The following is a 13,088-nucleotide window of genomic DNA, read 5'->3' on the forward strand; positions in this document are numbered from 1 at the left end:
AGGCCTTTGACCTAGTTCCCCACAATGCCATGGTTAAGTTGGGGAACTGTGGCCTAGATCATCATACGGTCTGATGGCTAGGAAACTGGCTATGGGGTCGGACCCAAAGAGTACTCGTTGAAGGGAGCAATTCAACATGGTGCAGCATTACCAGTGGAGTCCCTCAGGGCTCGGTACTTGGGCCAATAATCTTTAACATTTTCATAAACAATCCAGATTCAGAAGTCAGATGTGAACTGGCCAAGTTTGTGGATGTTACCAAATTATGGGGGAGGGCCATCACACTGCAGCACAGGCTGGGGATACAGACTGACTTGGACACACTCTCAAGGTGGGCTGACCCAGACTGGATGGCCTTTAATACAGACAAGTGTAAGGTGCTGCACCTTGGTAGGAAGAACCCTCAGCATACTTACAGGCTTGGCAGTGCTACGCTTGCTAGCACCATGACTGAAGGGACTTGGGGGGGGTCTTGATTGACCACAAGATGAATATGAACCACCAATGTGATGCGGTGGTGGGCAAAGCTAATCAAACTCTGGCATGCATCCACCGATGCATTTCAAGCAAAACAAGGGAAACCTTCCTCCCACTTTACTCGGCCCTTGTGAGACTGCAACTGGAGTACTGTGTCCAGTATTGGGCCCCCCACTTCAAGGAGGATGTGGAGAAGCTTCAGAGAGTCCAGAGGAGACTCATATGATCCAAGGCCTGGAGGGAAGGCTGTACAAGGAAGCTGAGGGACTTGGGACTCTTCAGTCTGGAGAACAGAAGGCTCAGGGGGGACCTGGCGGAAGCCTACAACTTCATAACAGGGGTACATCAGGACCTGGGAGAACATCTGTTCACCAGAGCTCCCCAAGAGATAGCAAGGTCTAATGGCCATAAACTCCAGGAAGGCTGATTTAGACTGGATATTAGAAAAAAGTTCGTTACGGTGTGTGTGCAGGGTCTGGAACAAACTCCCCCCAGAGGTGGTATAAGCACCTACTCTGGACTCATTCAAAAAATAGCTGGATTTATTTCTTGCTGGGGTCACTTGATCCCAGCTGACTTCCCGCCTATGGCCAGGAGGCTGCACCTGATGATCTCTTGAGGTCCCTTCCAGCCTCTAATGTCTATGAAATCTATGAAATATATTAGAAAACAAAATAAAAGTGGAGGAACAATAGGAAAGTTCATAAGAAGGGAGACAAGGAACAGAATCAACCAACCCACATAATTTTGAAATAGTTTTAAGAAACTGCAGGCAACAAGATGGGGAACAACTATTTTGCTGGATTTGATTCAAGTATGGATTTGTTATATTATATATATATTATATTTTAAGGCTTGAACACTACTTAAGTTTGTGGATGACAAGGTGGGTGAAGTTAGAGACCACTATTAGGATTCAAAATTGTCTTGATAATTGGAAAATTGGTCTGAAATAAATAGGATGCAATTTATTAGGTACAAGTCCAATATACTGCTGTTAGGAACTTTAAATGGCCAAATACAAAATGGGTGAGGACAGATTAGGATGCAGTATTGCACACTTCCCAAGACAATGCCCTTATGACTGGGCTACAGTCACACTCTCTTCTGCTTATTCTTCATGCATTCTTTACTGAACTTAGGCACACCTTCAAAACTATGGAAAGAGCCCTAATCTGCCCTATAATTTGGTGATTCAAGAACTTTTCCTGGGGAGTTTCACCCTCTCAGGTAGAAATGAGCATTAAAGCCAGGTCTCTCCCATTTGTTAGGCACACATGCTTTATCTTGGCTATTACTTAAACGACTGACTTCTTCTCTTCACTTTTGAATGTAGGTAACCATGGCTGCTGCGTCTTGTGCTAAACTCAGTGCTGGCAATGGATGAGTATAAGGCATGATCAGAACATGCCTTTCAGATCCCTCAGAGAACTTAGGTGAAGAGACATTAGTCTGTGAATTTCAAACACATTTAGGTGTGCAATAAATATCAGCACATTTCTCCCAAGATGATAGCATCTCTGGACACAAGAGAACTTCAGGTGGTTAGGGAACTGTATTGGTGAAAATGTAAGCACCTACAAATTTTGAAGCACTTATAATAGGGTTAGGTGAGTTTTTAGGATCAGATTCTTGTACTTAGGCACCTATCTCCCATCTGATGCAATTAAGCAACTAACCTCCCACTCCTCCCTCCTGGGCAAAAGCATTATGAGAATTCCAGGTGATGTGTAAGGAAAGTAATTCGATATATCTTATGGCCTAAGGTACCATTCTGATTAAACGGTTGGATATCTTGTCTAGCAAGCTATAGCATCTCAACCAATATTTCCTGAATGAAGTCTACAACTTCTGTTTGAGCTACAGCATGTCTTTTAAAAGATATGCAGTGCTGATTTAAAGACTGTAGATTATGTCTGTAAGTAAATTGTTCTGGTGGTTAATTGTCCATACAAAATTCATACCTTACGTCTACTCTGAATTTGTCTAGCTTCAATTTACAGTCCCTAGATCTTGTTATCCCTTTTAATGTTAGATTAAAGAACTGTCTACTATCAGACATGTAGGTGGTTGTAAACTATGATCAAGTTCACTCATCACCAACTTTTAGTAAAAAAGAATGTTCTCCAGACACCTTGACTCAATTTTTTATCAGTTTGATGAATCCTTTCCAATTTTAAAAAAATCATTTTTTGAAGTGTAGATACTAGAAGGGGACATAGTATTTTAGTAATGGCCTCACTAATACCATATCCTGAGGTAATACCATTTAACTACTCCCATCTGATTTTTTCTTGATTATACACCCTTTATAGCTTTCTTAGCCACAGTTTCTCACTTGATATTAATATTCAATGGATTATGTCCTTTTGTGTGTTCCAGGATACAGTCTCTATTTTGTAAGTGTGTCCTAAGGTTTAAAGCAGGGGTTTCCAAGCTTGAGGACTGCAGTTCTTGAAACAACTGGAGGAAGGGGTAGGAACTCTTGGGGAATGGAGGAAGTTCCAGGGGACCCCAAAAGGGTCCCTAGCCTGGCTGGGATGGAGACAGTGGGGCCATGCAACCAGGACCCCAGAGAGTACCCTGTGGGTTTGGGGAGACTGGGGCCTGCCTGGCTGGTGTGGCAGGCTACCACATGAATTAGAATAGGCCTATGGGGCTTGGAGGCCAGGGGCATGAGTAGAATAGTGCTGGGCAAAATAGGTACCAGAAGAGTGCTGAGAATGAAGAATGTGAGGGGCTTGAGGCCCCCGAACCAGTGTAAGGTATATGGCTCTGAGAGTGAGGCCCAGAGTGAGTGAGAGGATAGATAGGCCAGGGAGCCACTGTACCACCTTGACTGGCCCAGGCTGGGGCCAGGCCCAGGATGGACCAGGGAGCAAAGGTGCCCACCATGAGGGCCTGGCATCCCGATTGGCCAGAGAGCAAGGCCAGGCCTAGACAGGAGAAGGTCCCTAGAGTGGGAGACTACTGGTGAGAGGTGGGAGCCAGAGCCATCTTAACCAGTGAGGGACCTGAGGACAAAGGCCACTCATCTGGTTAAAGGCCTTCAGAAAAAACCCTCTGTGGACTGATTGGGAGACCTGGACCTCTTCAGCCTCCACAGAAGGAGGCTGAGGGGTGATCTCATGGCCGCCTACAAACTCATCAGGGGGTGGGGGGGCAGCAAGAAATAGGGGATACAATGTTTACTGGGTGCCTGTCAGAGTAACTAGAAATAATGGCCGCAAACTGGAAGAGAGCAAATTCATATTGGTCATTAGGAAAAAATTCTTTACGGAGAGGGTTGCCAAAATATCAAATAAGCTTCCAAGGAAGGTTGCACTGTCCCTTAGGGGGTCGGACTCGCTGATCTAATAGGTCCCTTCTGACTCTAACATCTATGAAACTAAATGAGGGGGGCGAGTAGAGCCACCTGAAAGTAGGAATGCAAGGGACTGGGCATATGGCTGGATGGGGGTCAGGGAGAACCTGAAGGAGAATTAGGGTCCAGAGAATAAAAAAGTCTCCCAGATGGGAGGAGATGTACTCTAAGGGAGAACACAGGAGAGCTCAAGGAAAGGGCAGGGTGGTCTCCCCTGGTCTGCGGTAAGACCTGAAACTGAATTCTGCTGGGGTTGGATGGTGTGGTGGGACCGATGGGAAATGCCACACCTGTGCCTTCCCAATGAAAGGCTAGGATTGGGTGCTGGAAAGCCTCATCCCCCACTGCCTTGTGGGTGACTCCATGGAGGAAAAGTCTAGAGGAGCACCCCCCCCCCCCAAAAAAAAGCACTATGGGCCCAAGTTTCACTGAATGGGGCCTGAGGCCTAAGGAGGAAAGTGTAGGCCCAGTGAGAGGCCAGGGCCAGGAACCAGTGAGGGAGCTGAGGCTTAGAGTGTGATTGTTTGGTCCAGTGAGGGGCCAGTGTGAGTATGTGGCTCAGTGAGGGTCGAGTGTGAGTGTGGCCTGAATGGGCCAGAGGCCAAGTGCAGCTCAATAAGGGGCCAGGGGAGTAGTATGTGGAACAGGGTGCCACCTGCAAAGCATGGGACACAGTGTAGGGTTGGTTTGGAGCCACGTGTTTGGCTCAGTGCACGGGGAAGCCTCTTGCATCACATCTATTCATTTTTTTATCAAAGATATGGCGGGTGACAGACAGACTGCCCTAAATGGTGGGGGGGCAGAATCAATCTCTTTGGACCATCCCCCCCCATTACAGGCAGATTTCATTTTCATTAAAGTAATTGGTATTTAAGGGGTTAAAATATCAAACGGATGCTGGTTGGGGTATGTGGGCACCTGGTAAAACTGGAAGGGAGTACGTAATAAGAAAAAGTTTTGGAACCTCTGGTTTAGAGAGAATCCACAATGTTGCTAGTTTCTAATATCAGCACTGTATGGTTCTGCCTGGATGTCTCTGGCATGTCTTTTTAACAGGGCTTTCCCGTCATTACTGAGAAGAGGAGGGAGCCCAGGGCATGCTGGCCAGCCCGGCCTCCTGAATAGACTTAACAGCAAAAAGGGATAAGATGGGTGCCTGTCCCAGGTGTAGGCAGTAACTGGCAAGCCTGAGGCAGAAATAGAAGGTCAAGTGACCCAGGGAGAGGCTCCAAAATCAGATTGACCCAGAAGTGGCAGTCTGACCACAGGGGTTGAAGAAGGCAGAGCTCCAAGGAGTAGCCAGTCCAGACTGTCTGGGAGAAAAGACTTTGTGCCACATCAGGGTGGAAGAGACCCCACACTGTGAGCAATGCAAGGTAAGTGCCTTCAATCTTTCATATTGGTGCCCTCATGGGTTTTTGTTTTGCAAGCTTTAGGCTTTGAGAGCAGGAGCTTATGCTTTTGATTTACATTTGGAGGGTGTTAAGTACAGGCCGGAGTCCAAATACATTCAGAGGGAAGACTGTGGTACTGTGGTATCTTAAAGGACTGTAGCATGTCAGATATCTGATAGCAAAAACTGGGGAGCATAACTCTCGTACCCGCAAGGGATGTGCTTAGGGGCCAAGCGGCTCAGAGCCCACAAAGGGCTAGAGTTAGAGCCCAAGAATCTAGGTCTTGGTTTGGTGGACTCTGGGCAATGGGACCCAGCCAGATTAAACATGAGCTAAGGTTGGGAAGGATCTGGTTTTAGATAAGGACCTACCCCAAAACCCACCTCCACCTCCAGCCTCCCTTCAAAACTATAACATCAAACCATGGCAGGTGAGATGGAGGGGGCAGGACCCAGAGTCTGGAAACAAAGGGTGAGGAGGTCAGAGCCCAGCAGCAAGCTAGGCTGGGAGCCTTGTCATGCCAGCACCAAACATTGCTGTTAGTCTTTTACCAGCTCAAATTGTTTAAAGTATGTTGTGGATATTTTCCTGCACACAATGAGCAGCGTCACAAAAATGATGATAAAAAATGACTATCTCAGAAATAAAATAAAGGAATTTTTCACCTCTCCTTTATTGTGATGGCCATTTTCTTTTTGTGGGCTGAACTGCTGGGTTTCAGTTATTTTTCTTTTATTCGTAGTTTCTAGATAAGCAACTTTGCATTTGGATATATTAAATTGCATGTCACTTACATTAGCTTGGCTTTCCAAACTGTGTTGATCAGTCTCTATAACTGAAGTGCTGCCACCTCTTACCACTTCATCAATTATTTCCCATCTACAAATTAAATCAGCAATGATTTTAAATTTTCTTCCAGATAACTGATAAAGCTGTTGAATAGTACAGAAGTGGGAAAAGATCCCTCTGGAATTCCAACTGAAACATCCCATTAGATGAATATTGTCCATTTCCAATGACTTTTCAAGATCTTTCAGTTAACAGCTTTTAATCCATTTGATGTGGACTGTACTGATTACATATGGTGTTAATTTTATTATAGTGGGTGTATCTAGACAGGAAATTAATGTGAAACAGTTTATACAGGAGTAAACTGCTCAGTTGCGGTGTCTACACATGGGCCTGGGACAGCAGCAATAAGCCAGGGCAAAGCAGGCCCCGAGTTGACTGGGCTGGCCGGGCACAATTTATGCCTGTGGTCAGTGTCCACATGTGTGTTTTAGCACAGTAAATTATCCTGCCATAAGATAGTATTGTCAGGTACAATACTATCTTATGGCAGAATTAATTAGTTTACTGTGCCCTAATACTAGCACACATGTAGACTGTACCATTTCACTGTGGAGCTGATTAGTCTACTCCGAAGCAAGGAGCATGTGTAGATGCACCTGGTGTCATTCAAGATGAAGAAGCCTAAGTCAAATACCTCACAAACTTCTCCTGTATCCTAAGATTTGTCATCAAACAACACTACTGACATGGATAGTTCAATTATTTAATGCTTCTAGATTCAAATGTTCAATTATAACAGAAAGCAACCTCTGACTTTCACTTTTAATTGATGATTCCCCTACTCCCACCACTTCAGAAGATTTTAACTTTCTCTCTAATAATATCATTAGAGTAATTTTCATGACCACCATTCACTAGTACCATTGCCATGGCAATATTCAAAACGTCCTCAAGTACCCTGCAGAATCAGAGCTGCCAAATTTTTGTAATGATCTGGGTATGGACTTGCCTTATACGCAATTAAATTCTTGGTGTGGTATACGTTTGTTTCTGTCTGAATATTAAAGAGGAGGCAACCAAAGAGGAAACCTGAGTTAAACTTACTTTATTGTCTCCATTTTTATTTAATTTTTTTTATGCTATTTGGGCTTGGCTAGGTGTCATGAACCTCGGTCCATATTCCAATGTATAATAGCAGTTATACAAAAGCTAAAAAAGATTCCTGGTTTTGCTGGCAGCATAAACTACAGATGACTGAACTCAAACTATATTCAAAATAAACACTGTCCCTCTAAGGATTAAAAAAGTGCATGTCGAATTTACAATAATTAGAGGTTCTTGTTTAGACATTTTTAATTTGTATCTCATCATTCTACATTGTTTATACTAGCAGGTGGCACAGCATCTTACAAGCTGGGATTTCTTTATTTGTCTAACAAAAAATACAAATGTAAAACCCCATAAGGGAAAACAGTATGAGCATGGCTCAGAACATCAAAACCAACTGTACAGTACATGCTTCTTAAAAATAGATCTGTTGGCTCAGCGTTACTTATAATTCTCATTTACTGTACAAGACTACTGTGTCTTGTCTTGTGTCAGGCACTGGTACTAAGACTATGTATTATCATCCAGGTCCTAAAATGCTCAGTTTGAGCTGGTTTTCTTAATATCATTAGACCAGTTTCTGCTTACTTAACAGTACCTGTAGAAATTATCAAACAAAATCAGTGACATCAATGCAGTTACACTCACACTCTTCCTGTGTATGCAGGACTATATATTTTTCATTGTCAAATAATAGTGTGAATATGAAGTAACAACGGTATTTTATCTAAAAATGCTAGAAAAAAATCAATAAGAGCCTTCAGCCACTGTTCTTTTGATGCTGTCATTCATCAGTAAGTCCTTAAAGATTTGTTTTGAATCAATCCACAGCATCAGTTTGGCTATTGACAATTCAAGCAGAACATGAAGCCTACCATCTTTGGTTTCTTCTTTCCAATGGGGAGAAGCTGTTACATTGCAACAACATAATGTGGAAAAAATACACTACAAATGTAACAATTTTAATGAGATTTATGCAACTTTTTGAATGTTCAAAAGCCAATAAACTCCAGTCAATTTATTTTGAGAAAATTGGTTAGTTTGTAATCAAATTGTATTTCCCCCCATTCTCATGAACTGAAGCCAAAAACCAGATTCTAATCCAAGGGTGGGCAAAATACAGCATGTAGGTCAGATACGGCCTATCAAGTGATTCCCTCTGGCCCATGGCAGTCGTGGGGAGTGTAACTGATCCCGCTGCCCCCCAGATGTGGAGATGCCACATGGCACGGCCCACTGTATCCCTGCATGCAACTCTTGGGCATGCTGAGATGTAATCTGTGGGGCAGGGTGGGGTGGGGTGGGATGGGGTGGCAGCTGGTCTCAGCTGCCCAGCAGCCACTGCTGCCTGGAAACAAGTGTCACTAGCCCCTGGCCCCACTGCCTGGGCACCCCCAGGCCCGTCTGCCCTGCACCCGCTGCTGGTCGTGCCAGACAGAGCAGGCAGGTGAGGTCTCCATGGAGTCCAGGCCAGGACCCTCGCAGGCTTGGCACACCTGGCTGGGTGGATAGTGGCATCCAGGAGTGGGATGGGCAGATGGGATTGTGGGTTGATGACAGTGCAGGGCTGGGGCTCAGGGCCTGGAGCACAGCTGTAATCTGCTCCTCACTCATCCCTGCAATGGGCACTAGTCCCCCGCCCTGTGGTTCCCTGCAGAGCTGATGCCCAACACAGGGACATGTAGGGAGAGGACCGTGGCTCTGTCCCGGGCCCTGGCCTCACGTTATCACTGCTCCCCAATCCCAGCTCTAACCCATGCCCTGCTCAACTGTTCTGCTCCTGGACACTGCTCCTTGTCTGTCTGTGGCCCCATTCATCCATCTGAGCACACCCTGCCCACAGGGATATTGGGGTGGGCTTCATGGAGACCCCACCTATTTACTCACTTGCTCCATCTGTCACCCCTAGCAGTGGGTGTGGAGTGCATAGGCCCAGGGCCAGACAGGAAAAACTTGCACCCCTCTGGCCACCTCTTTGTAAACAGACCATGTAAACAGCTGTGACAGGGCCAAGGCTGGGGCCGGGTCAGCACTCTGCCTCCCCACCTCTGCCTCCCAGCTCTCAAGAGCTCACCCAAAGTCCTTCAGTGGTCCCTCCAGCCAAAATACTTGCTGATTAGAGTGTTGGGATGTGGGTTAGGGCCACGCAGTTAGAGCGAAGAGATCTGCCAATATGACAGATAGCTAAATTATCAAGAGCCCTTTAGAGGATCAAACCTTGTATGTCTACCACATGTGGAGATTCCTTGTAAGTTTCAACAGAAGTTTCTTGTACTGGGGGCTCATAGTACTGGAATTGTTCTATCAGGGTGGCAGAAAAACAATAATCCACTGAGTGGATCCAGGCTAGGATGGCTAATAGGAGGCATGCTCAGCCCCCAAATAGAGATTTGGGTCTGAGTTTTCAGCTGCTAGGTTTTTGGTTCCCTCTGTCAAAATAAAGGGGACAATTTTTTTCCCCACATGTCTCTTTTCCTCCCCCTTCCCCATACCCATTACCCAACTTCAAAGAGCTTGCCTCTTCAGAGAGCAAGGAAACCTGCTGAGATCCTGGATGTCACTCCCTAAGCAATGTGCTTGCCCCTTGCAAACATTAAAATAACATTTTCTGTCAGAGTTGAAATAACAAAAGGATCCTATAATAAAATACCAATCTGAACATATTTTTTAAAAGCACAGGTTAGGGTTTTACTCCCAAAATATTCCCGTTTATATGAAAAAAACAGTGCCAGATGTGCAGGGTGAAGGGAAGAACATACAACTTAGGATCTCAAGAGAGAGGCCAACCTATACAGTTATTTACATACATCATTACCTTGATATCACACACACACGCGCGCGCATGCACGCGTACACATATACTGGATCTATTACAAACATATTGATTAGGTAGATGACTATCTGTTTACAACCCGGTATAAAGCTTTTTTGAAGAAAATCTCCTCTCATTTAACAAGGACCTGAGATAAATACTTTCAAGTGGCTAAGAAAGCAAAGAATAGAAATATTTGTCATTTGTGCATGTATGTTGCTAGTAACATAAACTAGTATGACATAAGGTGGTATGACAATTCTGCTAAATATTTACTGACATAATGATATTTATTTTCTTGTTTTACCCAGGACCCCTGTGGGCAGGGAATACCTAATATTTAGCACCCATGATCCAGTGCTGTAATAAAGTCAGGAAACTTACCTGATTCCTGGAGATAGCGATACACCAAGAAATTCACTTCGTCACTGGTTATGCTCATCTTAGCCCTACCTCAATATGATGAGGTTTATAAGAAGTGTGATCTCTCTGTTCAAAGAGGGAAGAAAACAAGAGTTATGCTTCTATCATGATGATACGTAAACATTATTTAAGGGGACATAATTAAATTTTTTATGGTCTAATATGTTTATATGAACTACAGTTGTTGTGACCCAATGTGAAGAATTATTTAAATACTATGAATCTAGTACTCGTACTGTGCTATTACATTTTATTATTATTTGCAAGCAATACTGAAGCCAGGGTTGGGCAATTATTTCAGGCAGAGGGCCGCTTACTGAGTTTTGGCAAGCCATCGAGGGCCGTATAACAGGTAGCCAGGAGCACATAAATCTTAATTTTCTAAATTTTTTAGGGGCCCTGTGAGCTGGGTAAAATGGCCTGGTGGGCTGCATTTTGCCTACCCCTGACTTAAGCAGTACTTATATAAACATTATATATTTGAAAGAGGCAGAGAAAGTATTTTAAATCATGAAAGCCATTTATTGCTATTAACTCATTTTCTTGAAGAGCTTTACTACAGTTCTCTTGGACACCTTTCTTCATTGCATAAGCACCTTCTAATCAGTATTGCTGAAATGTATTGCCAGAGATAGTATATCATACCACACCTACTCTTTTCCAGCTCACACTTAATAATCTGGTCTTCTGCTTACTGGTTTATAATTTGGGAAACAGATTGTTCCCTTTGAAAGAAGGAACATGGCATAAAAGCACTCTGAGAACTTTAAACAGCAGTAAAATTAACATGCAAACCCAAAAGGAAGAACAAACAGCAAATGTTTATTAATAAGGCATTGTAGAGAACACCTAGTACTGAGCAATAAGGTAAGCACACACCCATTTGATGTCTTTGAAGTACTTCATTGTTTATAATGTACCAGATCAAGGCTAAACAGATCACTAAGAAAACCATAACATAAAAAAGGAAGGGTTTTGCACAACCAGTTAGGATATATTCTTTGATAATGAATGAATAGCACATTGACTTTAAATGTAGATGATAGTCCAGTTTAAAATATCTCCTTTGAATTTTGATAAAAAATCCATTTCTTTTTTTGTGTGTGTGTTCTTTTTCAGCTAGTTCAATATAAACAACTTTTCATACATGAATCATACAGCTTCGATACTCACTGAGAATTGAAGAATAGTCTTGGAAAGTTTTGGACGTAAAAGTGCGTGTATACTCTGCCAGGCAATGGTGTAACAAGCAGATTTGGCACCCAGGGCAAACTCTACAAGGGCAGGGGGCGCATGGTTCTGAGGCTGGGGGTGGGCTCCAGGGGAAAGACATGGGGTGGCATATGTGGGGTCTGAGAGTAGGGTGGCAGGGAGGGGAGTGTAGCATCAAGAGTGGGAGCCCACAGGGGAAAGTGAGTACATAATTTCAAGGGTGTAGGTGGGGCATTGGGGTAACCATCTTTTCCATCCCAGGAACTCCTAAACAGTTAGTGAGTGGCTGAGCTGCTGCTGCTGCTTCTGCCACTGTGTGCTCTGCCCACCCTGGCTGTTGCTCTTAAACCAGCTGCAACCTGGGACTGCTCTGGACTTCCTGGCTTGGGTATACTGCTGGGGTACAAACTTTGCAGGGCTGTGGGCGTGCAAAGGGTTCTGGCATCCCTCCTAACTTTGCATATGGGGCAGGTGCCCCTCTCACCCACCCCTAGTTATGCTATTGCTGCCACAAATTATAAATTAAACATGCATAGGAGTCTGCTGTTTGTTTGAATTTCCCGTATGTCTCCTCTTGGCAGGCAGAGTGGTCTTTGTTCATTGAAAACCTCTTCAGTAATTCCTGTTGCCTAAAGTAGCACCTGCTACGGCAGGCAGTGCTGATCAACTACAAGTTTCCCCTGCTGATGATCTAAACCAGCAGGTCACTCATGACTGAAACAGATGTCTCTGCATATTTATGTAAATGGAGTTCTTTTGAACTGTGTTATGCCTTTTATTCTCCTTCCCTGCTATATTTCATCAATGACTCAGATGCTGTTTTTCCATAACAATGGATACCTTGGTAATTTAAGGGACATTCTTCTCTAGTATTGTATTGAATAGTGCTACAGTTTATATTTCATGCAAGAGAAACATAAATATGGCGAGTCTTGGGCTGCTCTCAACAGGAAAAGGCAGCCTCATCTTCACAGAAAACAATCATCATCAAGATGGTGCTGGACTGAGACTTAAGAAATCTGGTACAATTTCTTTTTTTGACACCAATTCTATGTGCAACCCTAGGAAAACCCGTGCACCTCGGGTCTTCAATTTGTAAAATGAGCTATGATATTCCTAATGCCCACGATCCTTGAGGGTATACATGCATTAATGTATGCAAGTATTGCAGTTTAGTTGCTATGGTGGAGGCAAAAGTACCTTCATGAACCACAACATTTTGTTACAAAATGACAAAAGTGCACATTATGAGATCTCACTAGTTATGAGTTCTAAAAACAGGCCCCTTAAAAAAGGGACAAACTTTACATATAATTGTATTACTTTCTGCGAAACAGAACTGGTTTCAGAATAATTCACCAAATGGTTCTCAACAAAGATACTGATGATGACTGTTAAGGCCATTTTTATCTCCACCCATTTGATTACATTTAAAAATATATTTTTTTCATAGTTGTTCATTGCTACAGCTTTGGTAATGCAAAAAACTGTGACAGCTACTGTTAAA

The 13,088-nt window shown here is 43.7% G+C and overlaps 1 protein-coding gene across 1 annotated transcript in view; it reads right to left on the reverse strand.

The window, feature by feature from the left end:
* Positions 1–10,458, reverse strand: part of TBL1X (transducin beta like 1X-linked) — a 101,599-nt gene extending 91,141 nt beyond the window's left edge. Inside the window, exon 1 of the mRNA XM_019529349.1 lies at positions 10,331–10,458. Within this exon, the coding sequence (XP_019384894.1) occupies positions 10,331–10,388 (58 nt within the window). The 5' untranslated portion in view covers positions 10,389–10,458. The remainder of the gene's footprint in view (positions 1–10,330) is intronic.
* Between the last annotated feature and the right edge of the window lie 2,630 nt (positions 10,459–13,088).

The sequence above is a fragment of the Crocodylus porosus genome, unplaced genomic scaffold, assembly GCF_001723895.1.
Source record: "Crocodylus porosus isolate Cpor-Errol unplaced genomic scaffold, CroPor_comp1, whole genome shotgun sequence".
Classification (NCBI taxonomy): domain Eukaryota; kingdom Metazoa; phylum Chordata; order Crocodylia; family Crocodylidae; genus Crocodylus; species Crocodylus porosus.